The sequence below is a fragment of the Oncorhynchus masou genome, chromosome 13 (genome assembly GCF_036934945.1).
Source record: "Oncorhynchus masou masou isolate Uvic2021 chromosome 13, UVic_Omas_1.1, whole genome shotgun sequence".
Classification (NCBI taxonomy): domain Eukaryota; kingdom Metazoa; phylum Chordata; class Actinopteri; order Salmoniformes; family Salmonidae; genus Oncorhynchus; species Oncorhynchus masou.
The window spans coordinates 34570166-34592909 of record NC_088224.1 but is presented as its reverse complement, the minus strand read 5'-3'; the positions used below and the strand labels follow the sequence as shown (position 1 = coordinate 34592909).

General features: G+C 43.6%; 2 protein-coding genes and 1 pseudogene across 2 annotated transcripts; 2 read left to right on the top strand and 1 right to left on the bottom strand.

The window, feature by feature from the left end:
- Positions 1-864: 864 nt before the first annotated feature.
- Positions 865-8750, bottom strand: LOC135552133 (transmembrane protein 79-like). The gene is made up of 5 exons (XM_064983552.1): positions 8573-8750; positions 7194-8045; positions 6291-6485; positions 5839-6067; positions 865-2307 (listed from the first exon to the last, which is right to left on the bottom strand). Exons 2-5 carry the CDS (start codon positions 7855-7857, stop codon positions 2115-2117), a joined length of 1281 nt encoding a protein of 426 aa, XP_064839624.1. The 5' UTR covers positions 7858-8045; positions 8573-8750; the 3' UTR covers positions 865-2114.
- Positions 8751-12272: 3522 nt separating this feature from the next.
- Positions 12273-18407, top strand: LOC135553322 (protein misato homolog 1-like; annotated as a pseudogene).
- A 1105-nt stretch (positions 18408-19512) lies between these two features.
- LOC135551409 (leukotriene B4 receptor 1-like) lies at positions 19513-22412 on the top strand. The gene has a single exon (XM_064982627.1). It carries the CDS (start codon positions 19617-19619, stop codon positions 20502-20504), a length of 888 nt encoding a protein of 295 aa, XP_064838699.1. The 5' UTR covers positions 19513-19616; the 3' UTR covers positions 20505-22412.
- Positions 22413-22744: the final 332 nt, after the last annotated feature.

Genomic DNA, 22744 nt, shown 5'->3' with positions numbered 1-22744 from the left:
ATTTGATGGACAAAAAAAGCTGAATTTCTTAAACAAGGACATTTCTAAGTGACCCCAAACTTTTGAACGGCAGTTTAAAATTTTATTCCCAGCCCCCGTCCCTGCAAAAGGACTTTTGCCTTTTGGTAGGATGTCATTGTAAATAAGAATTTGTTCTTAACCATCTTAAAGGTTAAATAAATAAAAGTGTTGAACTTCCATCCTCTCAGGCCAGGGGCACAATGTATTGATTTATGGGGTGGATCAGAATCACTATCATTGGCCAGTATTGAGAATTAAGTAAAACCACAAGTCCAAATCCCTATCTCCATCCATGGATAATTCAGGAAAGGGCCAATTTTATCTAGATAGCCATCGGAGGACAACGAGATGCAACAATTCAAGTTTTACTTCTGTCAATGACGTTTGTTTTCTGATGTGATTGGTCTGAAGCCAAATCCAAAATAGCTTCCCTTAACACTTTTGTTTTGGCGCAAAAGGACCATTCACAGCTGAGCGCACTCAGTTTAGCTCAACACTGATTGGCTATTATTTTATACTTTTATCAAGGGGGGGGGCAAATGCTTGTTGACTTCCCTTGCATTCAGTGCTATGGGCTGCAACAATGCCATGCTGTTTGACCAGACAGCATCATATGCTACGCATACTGAGAGGGGCGCTGTTTCGTACACTTTCTCCAGTGACATACATTCAGCCTCTTGCAAATCGAAGGAAATGTATGAAACACCGACTGAAGATACATTATTGTTTTTCTTGGTTAATTCCTTGGGGAAGCCTGGCTTCCCTTAGCATCCATGAATACACACCACTGCTTTTGAACTAGTTACTGTCAATCCTTTGGCTTCATGATGTCATGACAAAATGCAAGATTAGTAGCTACTTTATTATGTGAATCACATTCCATTAAGATAGTGTAAACATTGAAAGATAATTGTATTTCTTTTGGGCATTGTGAGCTGTCTGCCATATACAAACAGGACAATATGTGCATTGGTTATGGTACTGTACAGACATAATTAACATAACACATTCTTAAATAGCTGTCAATTATCCACATATTCTTCATTCCCATTCATTGTGGAAGTAGTAAATGCTGTACTATTGTAGAAAGAAAATTACATGTAAACATGGCACAGTTGAAGAAATAAAATATCCACATTGATTTTATGTTATACGCATTCAAAAAACTACGCCCTAGGTTTATACTTCAATGTTGGCACTTAAGTCTTCATACATTTTAATAACTTGGAAGACCACCCCCTTCAAGATGTACTGTATAGTGCTGACTCGTCAAGTCATCATAGCGCATTATGAAACCTTCCAGTGAAGCTCTGGACCATCCTTCAACAAAGCCATGAGATTAGAATAAAACACAATTCTAGTTAGTAAGGATATACTGCACAAAGTTGTGTTTTAGGCAACAAACGGAGGAAAACAGACAGGAAAGAACAACCTAGGCTTATCCAATAATTATTTTTTTAAACGCTAATTTTCCTTTGCTACATTAAAAATTATTTTAACGTTTTGTGCCTAATGAACACAACCCAGGCCTTACCTGTCTTACTTTATGGATGGTCCATTCCTCTTTGGCTTATGTACGGCATAAGACACTTTATATCACAATCATTCTACTACAGGTAACTTCATTGGGGTGGCTAACTGTTACTAGCCCCACGTCATCTTAATGCATTGTCCAGCTCTCCATAAACCATTGTTCAATGTGATCCAATATGTTCCAGATGAAGGACATGAAATCCCAGCTGAGGAACTTAATTCTTCTCCCTCGCTCCTTCCAAACAAAGACAATGAGTGGGTGCCAACAATTTAACTATTCACTCAAATTATTCAGTAGGGCAAAACACTGAGGAACTCGTGTGTTATATTGTTGAGAACAGACTTGCATCTCAGCATGTAAAGTAAGGAATACATTTCTATCTGCAATGTTGCACAACGTTTGCCTAAGGAACGTGCCTCTGATCTATCAGAAGGCAAAGTGTACATATGATACTGTAGGTATAAGTTACATGGTAATATCTAATCCTTTCAGGTCTACGTGTCTTGGGACTGGGGGTCCATTTAATCTTCAGGATTGTGCGTATCTACTCCTCTTCCTCCTAGCCCCACCAACTCTGCCTGGGAGGTGGGGTGGTGGTGGGCGGGGCCACATCAAAGACAGCCCCTTCACTGACAGACGAGCACACAAAGTAGAGGTTGGCGCCCAACATGACCAGTATGGGCAGGAAGGAGAGGCCGAAGCCCAAACCCCTCACGCTGCTGCCGAGGGTCACACACACCCAGTAGATCAGCCTGTAGGGTGAGAGATCACAACAAGATCAGCCAATTGGGTCACACAAACCCAGGAGATCAGCCTATAGAAGAAGTGACATTGGGTGAGTTTGTTTTGCATGGTCCATGGAGAAAATATACGGAGAAGGTATGTAAACACATACAGTACCAGTTAAAGGTTTGGACACACCTACTCATTCAAGTATTTCTTCATTTTTACTATTTTCTACATTGTAGAATAGTGAAGACATCAAAACTATGAAATAACACATATGGAACCATGTAGTAACCAACAACAAAAAAAGTGTTACATTTTTTTTTTAAATAGTGTAAGTAGCCACCCGTTGCCTTGACAGCTTTGCACTCTCTTGGCATTCTCTCAACCAACTTCATGAGGAATGCTTTTCCAACAGTCTTGAAGGAGTTCTCACATATGTGCAGCACTTGTTGGATGCTTTTCCTTCACTCTGCAGTCCAACTCATCCCAAACCATCTCAATTGGGTTGAGGTCGGGTGATTGTGGAGGCAGGGTCATCGGATGTAGCACTCCATCACTCTCCTTGGTCAAATAGCCCTTACACAGCCTGGAGGTGTGTTTTGCATCATTGTCCTGTTAAAAATGAATGATAGTCCCACTAAACACAAACGGGAAGGCGTATCACTACAGAATGTTGTGGTAGCCATGCTGGTATAAGTGTGCCTTGAATTCTAAATAAATCAGGGTGTCACCAGCAAAACACCTCCATGCTTCACGGTGGGAACCACATTTGCAGAGATCATCCGTTCACCTGCTCTGTCTCTCAAATTTGGACTCATCAGACCAAAGGACAAATTTCCACCTGTCTAATGTCCATTGCTCATGTTTCTTAGCCTAAGCAAGTCTCTTCTTATTGGTGTCCTTTAGTAGTGGTTTCTTTGCAGAAATTCAATAATAATGGCCTGAGTCACACCATCTCCTCTGAACTGTTGATGTTGAGATGTCTGTTACAGTGTCTCCTGACCCCTCCTGTCTCAGCCTCAAGTATTTATGCTGCAGTAGTTTATGTGTCGGGGGGCTGGGGTCAGTTTGTTATATCTGGAGTACTTCTCCTGTCCAATTCGGTGTCCTGTGTGAATCTAAGTGTGCGTTCTCTCATTCTCTCTCTCGGAGGACCTGAGCCCTAGGACCATGCCCCAGGACTACCTGACATGATGACTCCTTGCTGTCCCCAGTCCACCTGGCCGTGCTGCTGCTCCAGTTTCAACTGTTCTGCCTTATTATTATTCGACCATGCTGGTCATTTATGAACATTTGAACATCTTGGCCATGTTCTGTTATAATCCTCTACCCAGCACAGCCAGAAGAGGACTGGCCACCCCACATAGCCTGGTTTCTTCCTAGGTTTTGGCCTTTCTAGGGAGTTTTTCCTAACCACCGTGCTTCTACACCTGCATTGCTTGCTGTTTGGGGTTTTAGGCTGGGTTTCTGTACAGCACTTTGAGATATCAGCTGATGTACGAAGGGCTATATAAATAAATTTGATTTGATCTCTGTGAAGCATTTATTTGGGCGGCAATCTGAGGTGCAGTTAACTCATCCTCTGCAGCAGAGGTAACTCTGGGGTCTTCCTTTCCTGTGGCGGTCCTCATGAGAGCCAGTTTCATCATAGCGCTTGATGGTTTTTGCAACTGCACTTGGAGATACTTACAAAGTTCTTGAAATGTTCAGGATTGACTGACCTTCAGGTCTTCAAGTAATGATGGACTGTTGTTTCTCTTTTAACAAATATGACTGTCTTGTCACAACAACTGATTGGCTCAAACTCATTAAGGAAAGAAATTCCACAAATTAACTTAAGGCACACCTGTTAATTGAAATGCATTCCAGGTGACTACCTCATGAAGCAGGTTGAGAATGCCAAGAGTGTGCAAAGCTGTCAAGGCAAAGGGTGGCTACTTTGAAGAATCTCATATTTAGATTTGTTTAACGCTTCTTTGGTTACTACATGATTCCATGTGTTATTAGATCGTTTGGATGTCTTCACTATTATTCTACAATGTATAAAACAGTAAAAATAAAGGAAAACCCTGGAATAAGTAGGTGTGTCCAAACTTTGACTGGTACTGTAAGTGTTTACAAACATCATTAGGTTAGAAAAGACAAGGATAACAATGTCGGGTGAAAGTATGGATCGGTGATAAGCAATGTTCCCTCTGGGACTGGCACCCAGAATAAATATTAGCCCACAGAGAGAAGCACGAGATTGAACTTCACTCTCGAGTAGTGGTCGCCTACTGGTCAATCCAAGGCATTCCTAGTTAAACATTTCAGGAAAAAAAAAAGAAACGCCCCCCCCCCCTTATTTTTTTGTCTCAGGCTGTTGACGGTAGGTGCACCCAATTCAGCTGCCCTGCGTGCCGGGTAGACAACTGTTGCCGTTTTGTACCTTTTCATGTGTCTGAAGGTACAAACTCTGCCTTCCTGGCAGACCCAGAGAGCAAATCAATTGCACTATAGGCCTACCGCTGGTCAATCGGATGGCTCAATTACAGTTTCTGCAGTAATGTAGCAGGCAGAAAAAGAAAGCTACCGCAAAGTTTATGCTGTGAGATTTAAAAATGTGTAAAACCATGACTAGAGAGAGAGACTCAACACATACAGCAAAGAGCTGCTGATTTTTTATGAGTGAGTTCATGTTTAAGTTCTTACTCAGCACTGTCAACACTTGTAAGCCATAAAATGCACATTCTTCCCATTTCTACTCAGTGCTCCAACAAGCACTGCAGCAGCAATGAATGAGTAGGAAAGTGTACCCATAGGCTTGCATTGTTGTTATTATTATTATTAGCGGATTGGGTCATTTTTAGTATCGAGAAATATTTCACTTTCTCTGTGCATAGGAGTAATATGAATTTATGCATGAGGTAGAACTAATGCGGTGCGACTCGAGTTTTGCCATCAGATAGAAGAATGTGTCCCTTTTTGGTCAGTGTCAGTGGAGGAAAGGGAGAGCAGGGGGATGTTGACAGGCAGACCCTCAGTCTGCTGCTCCCTCCCTCTGCTGATCATCAGACTTAGGCACAATCAGCACAGAAAAATACAAATAAAAGCTAATTATTTGGTTGTGCCTTACAAGTAATACAACAGATCTATTACAGGTGTTATCATATAGCCTACCTCAAATTTTAAAATATACTTAAAAAAAATGGCCTGAACAATGCATTGGCAGGGCAACTCATTGCTTCAGTGCTCTTTGATTGGTTAATGTTGCACATGCGTACACTTTAAGTCATGTGTAAAAATGATCTGAGCGGCATTTTGACTCAGAAAGTGATCTTGACTCAGAAAAGTTTGGTGACCACTATTCTAGAGTTTTCCCTGTTAACACTATCAACGTTTCCCTTTACTGTGGTAGTTGTGATCTAATCAATGGAATATTTGCCACTTTCAATGCAACATACTGAAACAAAAAACTTTGCAAGAGATTTCATTGTAATAAACATACAACGCAGAACGCACTGCTACCACTGAGACTAAGTAGTGAACACACACAGGCAGTCACAGGCACTCACCTGCCGAAGGCAAAGACGATGGTGAGCAGGGGCACCATCTTGAGCAGGTCCTGGCTGATGTAGGTGGCCATGACGGCCAGCTGCAGGAAGTAGAGTAGAAAGAGGGAGAGCGAGTCGCCCACGTAGTGCCGGTGGACTGCCACCTCCCGGCTCTCCTCCCCCACCTTGGCCTCATAGAGGGGTGTTAGGGCGCCGTAGCGCAGCCGCGCCAACCCCTGCACCAGCACACCTGGGAGAGGGGGTGGGAGGGGAGGGAGGAGAAGAGATGGGTGGAGGGACGAGGAAGACAGTGCGGGGGGGGGGGGACCGAGATAGCAAGATTGGGAGTACCAAAAAGTGATAAAAACATTAGCATTGCCAAAAGCAAAGAGGTAACACACATTTAGTCTATTCAATAATCTCTAATAGGTGATAACATATCACAGCCCAACCCTAATAGTCCACAGTCTTACCTAGCATAATGGGTATGACAGCAAAGAAGGAGCAGCGCAGTGTGTACACCAGCCTGAGAGGGGCGCTGTCCAGGGGTGGGGCATCAAAGGGCAAAAGGGCATAGCCTCCCCACACAAGTAGAGGGAAGAGAACAGCTGCAGCACCAATACCCAGGCCAAGTTTCAGAACATCCCCACAACTACCACCACACATATCTAAATAACAGAGAAATCTGGGTTCAATAAAACTACAGCCAAACCTGGGGAAAATTGTGTTTGTAAAATACAATAACTCAAAGTATTAATTAAAAAAATTAAACAGCCATCTCTTTGGTCAATGACGATAGGAAGTATATGTAGACTTCTTATTATGCTGCCTCAAATTTTACATAACAATTTTCATACTAATTTCTCACATCCGGAAAGAGATTCATTTTGACATTTTATTCACTGTTGACACTCATATCCAGAGCGACTTTCATCTTAAGATAGCTAGGTGGGACAACCACATATCTCAGTAAGTACTTTTTCCCACAATAAAGTAGCTATCAGGGGTGACGGTGAGGGGGGGGTGCTGTGGGATTATTTCAGATACTCTTTTGAAGAGTTAGTTTTTCAGATGTTTTCGGAAGATGGGCAGGAACTCTGTTGTCCTAGCTTCAGGGGGAAGCTGGTTCCACCATTGGGGTGTCATTAGAGCTAAAAACGTGTCTAATCAGAGGGGAAAAGATCAGATAAAACGATTATGTAACCTACATTTTTTTAGAATCCAGTTGTGTTGATATACCATTTATTGAAAATTTTACATGATGACAAATGTTTTTTTTCTCAATAGGAATGTACTTGAATCCCTACACTGATTAGAACTTAAATGGAACTGACCCCAATTAGTATTAATGGTATTGGTCCGGCACTGGTACATACGTGTGTAGTTGTCCGGCTGCTCTGTCCACTGTGGGTAGTAGAGTACTGGTGGGGCTGTTGGTGTCTGGGGCTCTAAGAAAGGTCTCTTCTCAGTATCCATCTCTCCATATTTGCTATTTTCGAGTGGGAACTCCTCCCGTTTGCTAGATGGACGCACTATCACTGTCGGAGTGAAGACCTGCGCAACCTTCTCTGGCATCCAATTCACTGGGCCTTCCTCCCCCTCTTCCTCATCATCTGCAAGTGAACCATCCATTTCCTCACCTTGGCCTCCCTCCAACTCATCATCTCTCCATCTCTCTCCCTCTGGCATGCTCTCTCTCCATTTTGCCTTTCGCTCACTCTCTGGCTGGCTCTCCTGTCCCTCCAGAAGCTCTGTGCTCCCTCCTATCCTCTCTACCTCCTCCTCCTCCTCCTCCTCCTCCTCCTCATCTTCAGCTCCCTTGCTCTCAGACACCACACCTCCTTTCTCCCCCTCTCTGTCTCCCAACCACGGCAAAGTGCTAGGCTCCAAGGCAGCGGAGCTGGTTTCCTTTTTCGCCTCTTGCTTCTCATCCTCTTCCCCCTTCTCTTTTCCCATCCCCCTGTGCTCTAGGCCCTGTTGTTCCGTTCCAGGTGTTTGAGGTCCTGCAGCAGCAGACCCACTGGTCAGGTGCACGGACATCACTGTTTCTCACCTGTCTCTATCTGTATGATATTCCTGTCTGGGCTGTGTTGTGTGTGCAATTATTGGCCAGTGTGTCTTCCTGCAAAGTGACTATTTACTTTGCAGTTTCAAGATTTACAATTATATTCCATAAAACAAGTTGGTGCCAAACCTCATTCTCATAAGGTCAAGTTCTATTCATTCACCTGAAAGGGAAGAGTGATAAAACAATGGTTTGCAGGCACACAGTAAACAATCCATTTGATAAGCTAATGAGCTGAGAGTCATCGGTGAGCATTGAACTTTGAATCTTTAAAATGGATGAAGTGTACCTTCCTCTACGGAGTGCGATTTATCAACATTCTAAAGCCCACTGCACGCACGAGAGACATGTTGATTTATATTCTACTACTAGTAGCCTATCAATGAGATGCAGTTGTTTAATAATGAAACACCTATTCCTAATTTAATATAGGCGTAGTACGGAAACGGATTACTTTAAAAATAAGCAATGTCGCAATAACTTGTTTTGTGGGTCTGGTTTAGAGTATCTGATTTTGCGACAACATTGCGTTCTCCGTTTCCGCACTATGTCCATATCGCAAAAACGTTTTTGTGGGTCTCTCTGGTCTCCAGATACTGGACCTTATTCTACCTATCCAGTGCCATTAAATCCATGACATAAGGAACTTTGAACTGATGTACTTAGTTAGTCGTAGTTAGACTGACTTACCCGACGTCTAGACTGCATGCTGCTCCATAAGATTAAAATAGTAAAAACATGGAATTGGCCCAGGAAGTGTTTTTCAGATTTGTGTCGTAATGTGAAACTCGAGTAAGGTTGAGTTGTTTGACAGGTGCGGCAAGGTAAATCGTTGCAGGAAAGTTTTTGTGGTTACTCATATCATGTGATAACTCCACCCACGATGACGTTTCGTTTTGTAGTAGGCCACAGTGCACATTTTTTTATTTATTATTATTTTTTTTTTTTACAATGTCGATGCCTCTCATAATTAGGCTGTATTGGCTACCCATCATTGTATTATAGCACTGCCTATTTCATTGTCTAAATACATATTAAATACATGCTCTCAAAATAGGTTTTCCTCGCATTTATAATAATTACACTATTCAAACATAGATTTTCATAAATCGCAGGTAGGTTTATTACTATACCGCTCGTCACTAGTCTATCGACAGTCTACTGTACAAGGAGGAGACTGTCCCACTGCACTCCACTAATACATACTGGGACGGCAGGTAGCCTGGTGGTTATAGAGCGTTGGACTACTAACTGAAATCAGTTAACCCACTGTTCATAGGCCGTCACTGAAAATAAGAATTTGTTCATGACTTACCTGGTCAAATAAAATAAATACGGCGAAACGCAACAATTGTATTTTTATTTAAACAGGGAGTCATATTGAGATTAAACATCTATTTTACAAGAGAGCCCTGTATACATTACAATAAAAACAGAATAATATAACATACACATATGTGTATAAAACAATATAATTCAGCACACAATGACAAAATAAACACTATTTTGAAAACCTTTCAAAGAGTGAATCATATTCGTTCATGTACTTCTTATTATCCAATAGTAGACGCTATTGCCTTCATCAAAGGTGTGCTCCTTCTGAAACTTGCACCTGTTATAGTGATCTATAAATCTGTTGTCATGTTTGCTTGCCATGATGGAGCATCTTATTCCATATTCTAAGAAATCTTGTAAAATTAACAGATTTATGCATTTGTGATATATTTTTGATTAGAAACTGGGTGGTTCGAGCCCTGAATGCTGATTGGCCTACAGCCGTGGTATATCAGACTGTATACCACGGGTATGACAAAACATTTAGTTTTACTGCTCTAATTACGTTGGTAACCAGTTTATAATAACAATAAGGCTCCTCGGGGGTTTGTGATATATGGCCAATATACCACACCTAAGAGTCGTGCATAAGAACAGCCCTTAGCAGTGGTATATTGGTCATATACCACACATCCTCGGGCCTTATTGCTTATTTACCTCATAGACCTCAGGATGGGTAGCCTGTTTAGAGAAGTCAACTCTGGCACAATTCTAACTTCATCTGCACACATTGGTGGAATTTACAGGTTGATACACATCTGCATGTGCTCTATGGAAATTCTGGAAACTGATGATGTTTTTGCAAGCTAGCTAGCTACTATTTTAGCTAATCACAAGTGCAGTATGTGGTTAGCTAGCTAGCTAGCAATGTCAATAGCTAGCTATCGTACATTCAAGCTGAAATAGCCAGGCTAACAATACAGAGAAGAGTGGTGTTTTGGTGCACAAAGCAGAAGGTGCAGCGAAAGTGAGCGAGGAAAGGGTGTGGCCCACAGTTGACTGCAACAACCATTGACAGCCAGCTAATGTTATAGACAGCAAGAGCAAGACATAACTATAAATTCACTATTCTATTGATGCCACATGGCTGGGAATACAGATATGCATCTGTTGGTCATAGATACCTTTACAAAACAATGGGCCTCAGGCTCTCGTTACGGTATTTTTGTGCATTCAAATTGTCATCGATAAACTGCAATTGTGTTTGGTGTCTATAGTTTATGCCTGCCCATACCATAACCAAATTGCCAACATGGGGCACTCTGTTCACAACGTTGACATCAGCAAACCGCTTGTCGACACGACACCATAAACTTGGTCTGCGGTTGTGAGGCCAGTTGGATGTCCTGTCAAATTATCTAAAATGACTATGGTAGAGAAATTAACATTACATTCTCTGGCAACAGCTCTGGTGGACATTCCTGCAGTCAACATGACAATTGCACCCTCCTTCAAAACTTGAGACATCTGTGGCATTTGTTGTTTTATGTGAAAAAACTACACATTTTAGAGTGGCCTTTTGACCCCCAGCACAAGGTGCACCTGTGTAATGATCATGCTGTTTCAGCTTCTTGATATGCCACACCTGTCAGGTGGATGGATTATCTTGCCAAAAGCGAAATGCTCACTGGCAGGGTTGTAAACAAATTTGTGCACAAAATTTGAGCGAAATAAGCTTTTTGTGCATATGGAAAATCATGATGATCTTTTATTTCAGCTCATGAAACATGGGACCAACACTTTACATGTTGTGTTTATATTTTTGTTCAGTGTAGATTATAACATTCCATGTAGCTAGCTAACACAACAAGGAGAGAGAGAAAAAAAGAGCTAGACGTTTTGGTAGAAATAGCTATGTAACTCTGCTGTGAGGGCGATGGCAGTAATGGTTTGTTTATTATGTTTATTATCCCTCTCTCTCCTTCTGTTTGTGTTGCACCAGGATGTCTCGCGGACCTATGACCCAGACGAGCCCCCAGATCGAGCTCCAGAATGATGTTCTCACCTACACCCCCTGCCTGATCACCATCGACCTCAAAGTTAACCCATGGTAACCAGAAGGGCATGATTCAGAAGAGCACCACGTAGCCGAAACGTTCTGAAGCACTCAACTTCTTCCTTGAAATGTCACACAGATGGCTCACTGAATGTCTCTTAGAGGTCACAGATTGAGTAAACATGTCATGTTGAAGGTTTTACAAAGTTTGCCACAATTACAGTGTACATCTTTAGGTATGACAGTGACATAAATGGGCACTAGAGGTGCTTATCATTGAAGTAAGAGGATAACTACAGGGGTAGATATAGATTGAAAAACAAGGTTGGTTACATTTAAATACTGCATAAACATCCTCTCTGTCCAATCTACTGGTAGCCTTCAGATGCTGAAACAGGAGGGGAGTCTCTATGAGCCTGGGAAGGATCCCACCGCTCTCACGTGGTGCATCTGTCTGTTTGTGTGTGTGCCTGCCTGCCTGCCTGTGTGTGTGTTTCCCTCAAACCTTGTCTATGTGTCTGAAGTAAATAACTTTTCTTTGCAGGGAGGGCAATGTAATGGTGCCCAAAGAGAGCCTGCCAACAAATGACTCCTTTCTCCCAGACCTGGACAAGCTAGACGTATGACACACAAACACCATGCACACTACGTCTCTTTCCTAACGTTGTTTAAAAATAAGATAGCCCAAAAACATCCCCTAGCCTTTAACCCCTTAGCCGATTGCATGTCTGAAGGAACCAGATAGGTGTAAACAATATTGCCGAAACTCCCTGTATCCCGTTGGAAGGCTAGGTGGAGCCGCCTCCATATTACTTACACCGGTCCAATAATTGCTGTTCTTCAAACACCAAAGGGTTGGGGCTCAGTGCAAGAAAATTGGAGTTGTTGTTGGACCAGGCATAACACTTCTCATTCAAGTGTCTCATTCGGACAGTTCATTTTATGTCCAGAAGGGGGAGATATTGGCTGAGGTTGATTTGGACCCAACGCCAGTGCCTCACTGTTCCGGTAAGGGTCGAAAAACAAAGCATTTTGCCACAGTGCAGGTGCTCTGTGGCAACAAAAAAAAGGTGATTTATAAGTTAGCATACTATTATGGGTGTAAGCCTGTATGACCAGAAATGTGGTCAAAGAGGATCAGACCAAGAAACGAGCGGTTCTCTGTCACTCACACACTTCCTTTTCACCGAACCGAGTTTCCTGTGTAGGGGCGGTTGCCATGGAGACGGTGAACAGCGGCTTGGAGCCTACCGGCTGGAGAGCAATGTGAGGGTATGGTCAGACTTCTTGAGGAGCCACCTGCACCCTCACACAATCTGTCATCCACGAGTACAACCACGATGGGTGAGAGCAAATAGTAACAGACAAAAATAGTAACAGCCAAAGATGCACACCCAAAGAGTTGACGAGGTGGAGAACAGATAATGGACTTGAAATATTATTAAGAAAGTCACATATGCTACATTATTCTCAGTGCCTTTCTTAGGGTACATAGAGTCATATTGTGTGGCTGGGTCGACTCCAATTATTTTACACAGAGTACGTTAACCGCCTACCGTAGAGCTAAAAACATTGAAGACAGTGTTGTCCAATCAGACATCAGCCAAGGCGCAAACAAGACCAGCCTCCTGCATATTCCCCCGGCAACAACAGGTGTGGCAATTGTACTCAATGCCAGTACACCAAACGCATGACCGGGTCGAGACATAAAAATCTACAGTACCATCCATTGTAATTCTCGCAATGTGATCTATGTGATTCGCTGACTGTGCGGCTTATTTTACGTTGGAGTTACACACGAGGTGGCAACATTGACCACAGCCTGAGTACCAACCAGTATGGTCTCCCATTAGCACCACCAGCTGAAGAGAGTTTTCTACCTAATTGTCTTCCCCATGCCCTATATGAACTTGTCCATTCCCTTTGTGATTATTCTGAAGAAGGTCTTTTAATCTTGTCTAATAAAACGATGTATTGGTAAGCGAGCGGTGCGCCTTTTCCTGTCGAATGATGTCCACACAGAGTGCGTTTCCCATATACCACAGCAGAACTAACTTGGAATTCTTAGGAAAATAACTTCATTTTGGCATTGTGTCTCTAGGGAAGCCCACAATCTGGAAGTGTTTGGCCAAGGGGAGGCCCTGCTTCAGGGCTCAGTGCTGGAGGATCGAGAGGACAGACTACACTTCTTCATAGAGGGCTACCTACAGGTAACTGACTGGTGATCCTCTACCATGACTCTCCATTACGGGTTATCACCAACCCTCATTCTGCAAAAGTACAAGACTGGAATATCTAAAAAGATCCATATCCACCCAAATATACTTTGTTCTTTACAAAGGCCCCATTTGGTACAATCACTCCTTGAATGACTGATTTTCATCAGTTTGTCATCTCTCCTTTATCCATTCCTTCTGCCATTCCTCTCCCTCCCAGGGGTTCCAGGTGCTGTGTGACCTGGCCGACGGCTTCTCCGGCCTGGGTTCGAAGGTCACTGAGATGCTGCAGGACTCCTATGGGGGACGGGGCATCCTGAGCTGGGAACTTGCACCTGTTAGTCACCCAGACACAGTGAGTGACAAGAGGGAGGTTGTTTGCAGTGTATTTTCAGGCAGTTCCTCAGTCAGCACTGTTTTTTTCGACAGGGTCATGTTCATCAGGGCACACAATGGAAAACGCTTTGCAACGGAAAATGAGCATTTCTTATTGGCCAAGTCCAGGTCATCCCTTCCTGTTTCAATCAGCTTTCTTCCGTTTGGTGCCTAATGAAGATGACCCATGTAATGCCTTTGGTCTTATTCTCCGTAAGCTTGTTTTTATTTCACAATTTGCTACAGATTTAATGATTATAATGTAATAAGGTTGTCCGTCTCTCATAGAGTAATTGTGTTTTATGCACAACTATTGTCTGGTGTTGTAAATAAGTACAGCTGCCAAAGCGCTCGTATAGTGCTATGACATTGTGTAGCTTTCCTCGGACCCTGATGAAGAAGCTCTACCACCTGTTGAACTACTCCTTAGGCATGGTCCACATGGCCAATAACAGCTCCTTCTTCTGCCTTTTGACCCTGAAAGGTGGGCTGGGCAGACAGCCCGCCCAACCCCCCTCCTTCCCCCAACTCAACTACGGCATGATTCAGACACACCACTCTTTCTATCATCAATCAAACTTATTTATAAAGCCCTTCTTACATCAGTTGATGTCACAAAGTGCTGTACAGAAATCCAGCCTAAAACCCCAAACAAATTAGTGGATTCGGCTATTTCAGCCACACCCGTTGCTGACAGGTGTATAAAATTGAGCACACAGCCATGCTATTTCCATAGACAAACATTGGCAGTAGAATGGCCTTACTGAAAAACTCTGACTTTCAATGTGGCACCATCATAGGATACCACCTTTACAACAAGTCAGCGTTTTCCATTGTGTGCCCTGATGAACATGACCCTGTCGAAAAAAACAGTGCCCTGCACCTTTAGGTGCTGTTTTATTTTTAATTTACCTTTATTTAACTAGGCAAGTCAGTTAAGAACAAATTCTTATTTTCAATGACGGCCTAGGAATAGTGGGTTAACTGCCTGTTCAGGGGCAGAACGACAGATTTGTACCTTGTCAGCTCGGGGGTTTGAACTTGCAACCTTCCGGTTACTAGTCCAACTCTCTAACCACTAGGATACCCTGTCGCCCCTGTTATTGTGAAGTGGAAACATCTAGGAGCAATAACGGCTCAGCCGCGAAGTGGTAGGCCACACAAGCTCACAAAATGGGACCACCGAATGTTGAAGCGCGTACGAATCGTATCAACACACTACGGAGTTCCAAACTGCCTCTGGAAGCAACGTCAGCACAAGAACTGTTCGTCGGGAGCCGTATGAAATAGGTTTCCATGGCCGAGCAGCTGCACACAAGCCTAAGATCACAATGTGCATTGCCAAGCGTCAGCTGGAGTGGTGTAAAGCTCGCCACCACTGGACTCTGGAACAGTGGAAACACCTTCTATGGAGTGATGAATCACATTTCACCATCGAAGTCCGACGGACTAAACTGAGTTTGACGGGGGAAATGCTACCTGCCCCAATGCATAGCGCCAACTGTAATGTTTGGTGGATTAGGAATAATGGCCTCGGGCTATTATTCATGGTTCGGGCTAGGCCCCTTAGTGAAAGGAAATCTTAATGCTACAGCATACAATGACATTCTAGAGAATTCTGTGCTTCCAACTTTGTGGCAACAGTTTGGGGAAGGCCCTTTCCATTTTTAACATGACAATGTCCCTGTGGCCAAAGCGAGGCCTATACAGAAATGGTTTGAGATCGGTGTGGATGAACTTGACTGGCCTGCACAAAACCCTGACCTCAACCCTATCGAACACCTTTGGGATGAATTGGAACGCTGACTGCGAGCCAGGCCTAATGGCCCAACATTCGTGCCTGACGTCAATAATGCTCATGTGGCTGAATGGAAGCAAGTCCGCGCAGCAAGGTTCCAACATCTAGTGCCTTCCCAGTAGAGTGGAGGCTGTTATAGCTGCAAAGGATGGAACAACTCCATATTAATTTTGGAATGAGATGTTCGATGAGCAGGTGTGCACATACTTTGGGTCATGTAGTGTATATAGACTCGATTGAGCTGTAGTGCAAATGATTGACATCGCTCTCTCCCCTTGTTGCTTGAGAGGATTTTTTGTTGTTGTATGCCACCCCTAAGATGTCCGACAACCCCAGAAATGTGTCTTTTTGTCTCCTCCATCCGTCACTCTGGTACCACTCCAGCTCTGTGCTGGCTCTGGCCCTGGACTCCCTCACTGTGCCCTACCGGCTGAGGTACAACAGCGCCTCCATGTGGGAATTTGCCGAAGCACTGGCCGTGTCTGGGAGAAAGGAGAGTGCTGGGTGCTTTCTTTGACCAGGTCTCTACTGTATGTCAGAAAATACTGTATCCCAATGAGACTAATCTGGTTAGTTAAAAAAAAGAAGAAAAAAAAGGTTTAATTAGGTACAAGTACTGGTTGGCTTCAGTTATCCCCTCAAAGAAACCATTTGAAGGGATCGTCCAGGACACAAGATAATCATTGTCTTCCCCACATAGCCTACTATACATTTATCAGGTTTACTGTGTGTGAGACATTCGGGTTTTAGTCTGTTCTCTTCCGTTTGGTGCCTAATGAACATGACCGAGGTGTGTGCGCGTGTGTGTATGTTTCTCAGGTGGTGGCTGCGTACGGAGCCCTCCCCTTTTCCTATGGCGCAGGGCAGCTCTCTCCCTGACACCCTGGGTGACTGCGCAAACACGTTGCTGTGGAAACCCCTATCGGCTTGCCCCGAGCAGGGCGACGGCCATGATTGACCGACGCTGCACACAAGCTGCTCAAGGGTTTACAGTTACAGAGTTTGGTTAGGTGAGTCAAAGAACATGGCTGTTATGTTACTATTGCATTACTCTGTCGACTGCAAGTGTATTTCTGCAGCATGGAGGCCTATGTGGAGGCTGCTGAGGGGAGGACGGCTCATAATGATGGCTGGAACGGAGCGAATGGAATGGCATCAAACATTAGGAGACCATGTGTTTGTATTTGATACCATTCCACCAATTCCACTCCAGCCATTACCACAAGCCCATTCACCCCAATTAAGGTGCCACCAACCTCCTGTGATATGTACATCTGGGTATTCCAGCACATAGGGTTTAGAGTTTTAGATGCAAAACACCAATACCACTCCGGATGTGTATCAGATAAGTGATTTTTGTCAGCGTTATTCAAAGGTTGAATTAACAGTGTTGCAGATGTATTCAATGGTTCTGAAGGTGTGTGGAAACGTTGCTGATGTTAATGTGCGTTGCTGTAACGTTGCGGTCCCATCTCCAGCCAGCTGAGACCAGGGATGCAGCCGCCCACCCCGCTGCATTGCCTTGATTGTAGGGAAGACGTGCTAGCCTCCTACATCAATGCCCACTACCCTGCTACGCCTTGGTGAGTGTCAACCTCACATACACACTCCCATACAATACCACATGTATTCAAACACAAACACACCAGCACGGACAATGTCACACACTCGCATACAGGCAGGCTCGGAGACATGGCCACATGCACGCATTAAACACACACTACTGTAGTATTTTGATAGCCTACACCGAACCAATCCTGCTGATTTTAAACCAGGAACATCGCAATTTACCATTTCTTTCTCCCCTGTGCAGTTCAGTCCAGCTTGTATCAAGCCCCAGTAAACTGACCCCGCCCTTCCCACAGATATTCAGCCAGTCCCTGGGTCCCCAGGGCTTTCTGCAGAGTCAGGCCCCTCCCCCCCCAACTGTGTAAATCTAATCTTGATGTTTCTGGTCCATTTATCTGTGGTTTGTCCCATATCTCTCACTCTCTGGATCTCTGTCTGCTCTTATCGAAGTCTGTCTCTATCTGACTCGGTCCATGCCTCTGTTTCTGCTATCAAGTTTTATTAGTGGTGTGTACACTTTCCAATGAAATGCTTACTTGCAGGTTCCTTCTCGACAATGCAACAACAATTATAAAATATACCAATATGAACACAACGTAAATGGCTCAGTAGAATGAAGTGTGTGTGTATATATATATATATATATATATATATATATATTTTTTTCTTCTATAATACGGGAAGGCAAAATGTATAGTACAATATTTACACATGTATCAGGGAAGGGGGATTGGGGGCCAAGTGTTTTAAATTTGGTAGTAGTATAATAGTAAACGCCATGTTGTCTGGCTACACAAGTGATTTGTATGTGGATATTCAACCCTTTGTCTTTCTCCCCGTCAGTCAGGTCTATTTCTCTCACTGCCCAGATCTCTGCCTCACAATATCTATCATATCTATCACTAAATGATCTATTTTTATGCCTCACTATGCTTGTACCCAACAGTCTCTCATTATTGGCAGGTCCTTCCCTCTAACATTATTTTATTCTCTTCCACAGCGAGGTCCCCTAGTCTCCTCCTCCGGGTGCACACCTCCCTGCACTCGTCTCCGGCCCGTGGCTGTTGGAGCTGCAGCGTGGTGCCAGCGCCCTGGACCCCCGCCGCATTGCCCCCAGCTTCCTCTCCCGGGGTTACCGAGCTGGCCGACCTTCAGGAGTATCGGGAGCAACTCGGCCTCCTGGTTGGCTGTTACCGCGACGATAGCAGAGGCATGATGCGACGATCGATTGACTGACATCCACAAGAGTCCTTTTCTCTTTTCCGTCTTCTGCATTGTTAGCCCAGAACGATTCTGCACACTCCATACCATCCGAATAGATGGGTCTCGATGGACCGCGACTGGAATTGACAGACCCACCCGTCCACATTGTATAGTCACCAGAGGATCACCTCGAGATCATACAGACTCACTTAGACTTGATAAGGGTTGGGGATTCTGGTTGGAAACAATGGACTCGCTGTTTGAGATGGTGACGGAGAACTGTTACGATAGAATATTGAGGTTTTAATTGACAAAAGATCATAGTTGGACAGTGAAACTAAGTCCTTATGAAATAAGAGAGAAAATAGGGTGATAGAATAAGAAAAGGTCGATGAGGGAGAATATGGTAGGCTACATATGAGAACTGATAGTCACTTCCCCCTCAAGTTTCAGAGTTTATTCGCCATGTGCACAGGATACAACAGGTGTAAAACATGAGTGAAATTCTTACTTTGATCTCTTTCCCAACAATGCAGTGATAATATAATTTAAAAAAAAATAAACCACAAGAATGTAAGTGTGTGTACACATAAATGTTAATCATACAAATGTCCAGTTGTCAATAGTTTCCCATATTGGGATAACAAGATGGCAATCATGGTAAATGTATGCTAGAATCTGTGGCGGTGAGGAAATTAAAAGTGCAATTATGTTTGAAATGTAGTTTTTCTATTCATGTCACTAGCTGGCAGCATTGAAGTATGGACATACATTCACGGACAGGTAAGAAAAAGCTGTTCCTTTAAGCACCAGAAACACCATTACGCATTCATCTCTGTAAAAAAAGTTAATAATTTAAACAAGTTAAAATCATTAACGTTAAGAATCATTTAATGGGGGCAAAACATATTTAAAGATCTGTGTGGACGGCCCCTTACGTCTACAAGCGGCGTTCGATGTTTTGCCTATAGTTTGAAACAATCTTCTCTGTCGTGTCTATTTGTGAGACTCGTGTTCGCTCCAGCCTGAATGACAAAATGGAAAGTATCTGTTAACCACAAACCCACAGCTCATTCGGAGGAAGCTGGCCAGAAGCAGTAAACCCCTATCGTGTTTCATATCACCATGATAAGAGATCAAGAGAAGAGAAACTTGCGAGGATTTCAAAAACGAGAGACATAGAATTAGATGTCTAAAGTCTGTCTTCCAGATAGCTATTAGATCAATTATCTTTCACCGACTATGGACAACCTCAACTCCTCCAACACCTCCAGCTTGGACCCCACCTCCCCGGATTCGGGCCGCCTGATTTCGAGCATCGTCCTGGGGTTGTGCTGTGCGTTGGGCCTCCCTGGTAACATAGCTGTCCTGGTGTTCATCCTGCGCGGCTCGTCCCGACGCCCCAACTTTACCCTGTGCCTCATACTGAACCTGACGTCCTCCGACATCTTATGCCTGGCCACTGTGCCCATGTGGATTTATTCTCTCCTGCACGGCTGGACTCTGGGCAGTGCCACCTGCAAGCTAGCCACCTTCCTGCTCTACCTCAGCCTGTACGCGAACGTGCTAACGGTCACTCTACTCGGTGTCCAGCGCTGTCTCCAGGTGTTATACCCGCAAATGTGGAACCGGCTGGGGCGCAAGGGGAAGGCGGCGCTGGTCCTGGCCCTGTGGGGGCTCGCCTGCGCCCTGACTGCCCCCGCCGTGACCACTCGCTATGTGGGTGATGGCGAGCTCAAGTGCCGGAGACACAGTGAATCCGATGCTGAAAGAGCAGCGGTCCTCGTCTTGGAGACCTTTCTGGGGTTTGTGGTCCCATTTTTTGTGCTGGTCACGTCCTACTGCTGCCTCCACTGGCGGGTGAACCAGACGGCGCTGTTCAACAGCGCCAGGTTGACGCGGCTGGTCACCAGTGTGCTGGTCGCCTTCTTTGTCCTCTGGGTCCCCGTGCACATTGTCAACATGGTGGACATTGCCGGCATGATGCTGCGGGCTTCCCGGCCAGAGGCGTCGGCAGTGCTGCTGCGCCACAGGAGCGCGGCAGCACGTGTCGTCCGGAGCTTCACATTTGTCAACAGCTGCCTGGACCCCTTCCTGTACGCCTTCGCCTCACGGAGGAACTGGAAGTAGCCCAAGCGGGAAGCAGGCCACAAAGATCTGAATTCGTCCTCTGCAGGTGCGACAAAAGGGATGTGGCTGGCATGCCAACCCATAACTCTAACCCTACCCATAACCGTAACAAGTCCTTTCACCCCTGCTATTTGTCCTCAACAAAACCCGCATTATTTGGTTGCTGAATCTGGGTCTGTTTAGCCTTTACTTTTTGTGTATCCATAGATCGCCAAAGGGACTAATCTAGGCTACCCTATCTCCCTTCAAGCTTGACCACTGTTGGTGAAATCGAAAATGATATTGCTTCCGTGAGCTTTCTCATGCATAAATAAATTGGTAATGTTTTCATGATTAACTCGATTTTTCGTTTCTCTTGCAGTACACGTAGGCTACTTCTGATTTGGTTCAGAGGAGGCCCAATTTCCCACTCTAAAAAAATAAACTAGGGCATGTGTTAGATTGGCAAACTAGAAATATGTTTGCATTAAATGCATTAATCGTGTTATGTTCATTGTTTGTTGTACATGACTCAAAGAAAATCCTGATGAATTAAACTAATTCATGTCAATCCAATGAGAATGAGGTCCCTCAAAACAATGACTCTGATATGGTTAGCTATTGAGCATGCTCCAAGCCTACCGGATGCACAAAAAGTTCGTAGGAGTGGGACTTTCACCTAATCGTTTGGCATCCTTGATATTAAGGGTAAGTAAATTCAGATATATCTACATGAATTTATTTAGTTCAATAGGGTGAATGATAAATAGTTATTTGAAATTTGAGACATTTCTCAGGGGGTGTTTGTTACTGTTAGTCATTCTTCAATGTCCAGAGAATCTGAAGTTATTGCGCAACACGTATCCGCGGGCTCATATGTTGCGTTTCCTGCCTAAGAAATAAATGTACATGTATGACTGCGTCTCTCTACAGTGTATGTAACTATAGATATTGTAATACTTATTCACAAAATAAATATTACTTCTGTTGTATTAACTTTTTAAAATAATATCGATTTTTTTACCAGATACATCACAAAATAAAGCAGTGTCCTCGTGCTCTGAGATTTGTATGCACCTCCTCGACAATACATGATAAGTTAATATTTTTGTCATTATAATTATCTGTTATCATATTTACACTTGCGTTTTAATGATTTAGCTGAAATGCCATGTTAAATATTTTGTGCTATCTACTTTTTATTTTGTATTTGAAGAAATACGGTATATTTATTTTTATCATTTGCTAATGCATATTCTTATTTTCATTTCAGTGACATATGTGGCATTGCAAACGTGTCGCCAGGGAGGGTAGTACGTACAAATACTTAACATTATAAACTACATCATTATAGAAGAAGCCAAAATTATCTGTGCATACAGTTGAAGTCAGAAGTTTACATACACTCTGGTTGGAGTCATTAACTAGTTTTTCAACCACTCCACACATTTCTTGTTAAAGCTTGGGAAATCTTTTTGTATCCAAATCCGACTTTAAACTTCTTCACGACAGTATCTCGGACCTGCCTGGTGTGTTCCTTGTTCTTCATGATGCTCTCTGCGCTTTTAACAGACCTCTGAGACTATCACAGTGCAGGTGCATTTATATGGAGACTTGATTACACACAGGTGGATTGTATTTATCATCATTAGTCATTTAGGTCAACATTGGATCATTCAGAGATCCTCACTGAACTTCTGGAGAGAGTTTGCTGCACTGAAAGTAAAGGGGCTGAATAATTTTGCACGCCCAATTTTTCAGTTTTTGCTTTGTTAAAAAAGTTTGAAATATCCAATAAATGTCTCTCCACTTCATGATTGTGTCCCACTTGTTGTTGATTCTTCACTAAAAAAATACAGTTTTATATCTTTATGTTTGAAGCCTGAAATGTGGCAAAAGGTCTCAAAGTTCAAGGGGGCCGAATACTTTCGCAAGGCACTGTAATTGGTAAACTCACATGGTGAACTTTTTGGTCAGAATGAAAAACCACCCTGAGTGTGTGTGGGGTTGCCTCATTTCGTGTTTTGATTTGGTTGAGATCTTGTGTAGATGTTGAGTACTAGTCTTTTGGGCTCCAGAGACCTAAGTATTGTCTACCACACCAATAACCTTGCTCAAAACTTGCAGTTTGCTATCAAGACTGCAGAGTTATTTTTTTCAAACTGCTGCCTAAAATGCTGAATATTGTCAGAATGGGTTCCCTTGTCCCCCCTCAGTATGACACAATTACATACAAGACGAGCATGTGTCATCAAGTCCTT

Excerpts from the sequence above, each read along its gene's own strand:
- LOC135552133 (XM_064983552.1), bottom strand. The coding sequence starts at position 7,857 with ATGTCCGTGCACCTGACCAGTGGGTCTGCTGCTGCAGGACCTCAAACA. Across the intron at positions 6,068-6,290 it reads TGTCATACCCATTATGCTAG|GTGTGCTGGTGCAGGGGTTG; the intron begins GTAAGACTGTGG and ends CCCCTCTCCCAG. Across the intron at positions 2,308-5,838 it reads ATCGTCTTTGCCTTCGGCAG|GCTGATCTACTGGGTGTGTG; the intron begins GTGAGTGCCTGT and ends CTCACCCTACAG.
- LOC135551409 (XM_064982627.1), top strand. The coding sequence starts at position 19,617 with ATGGACAACCTCAACTCCTCCAACACCTCCAGCTTGGACCCCACCTCC.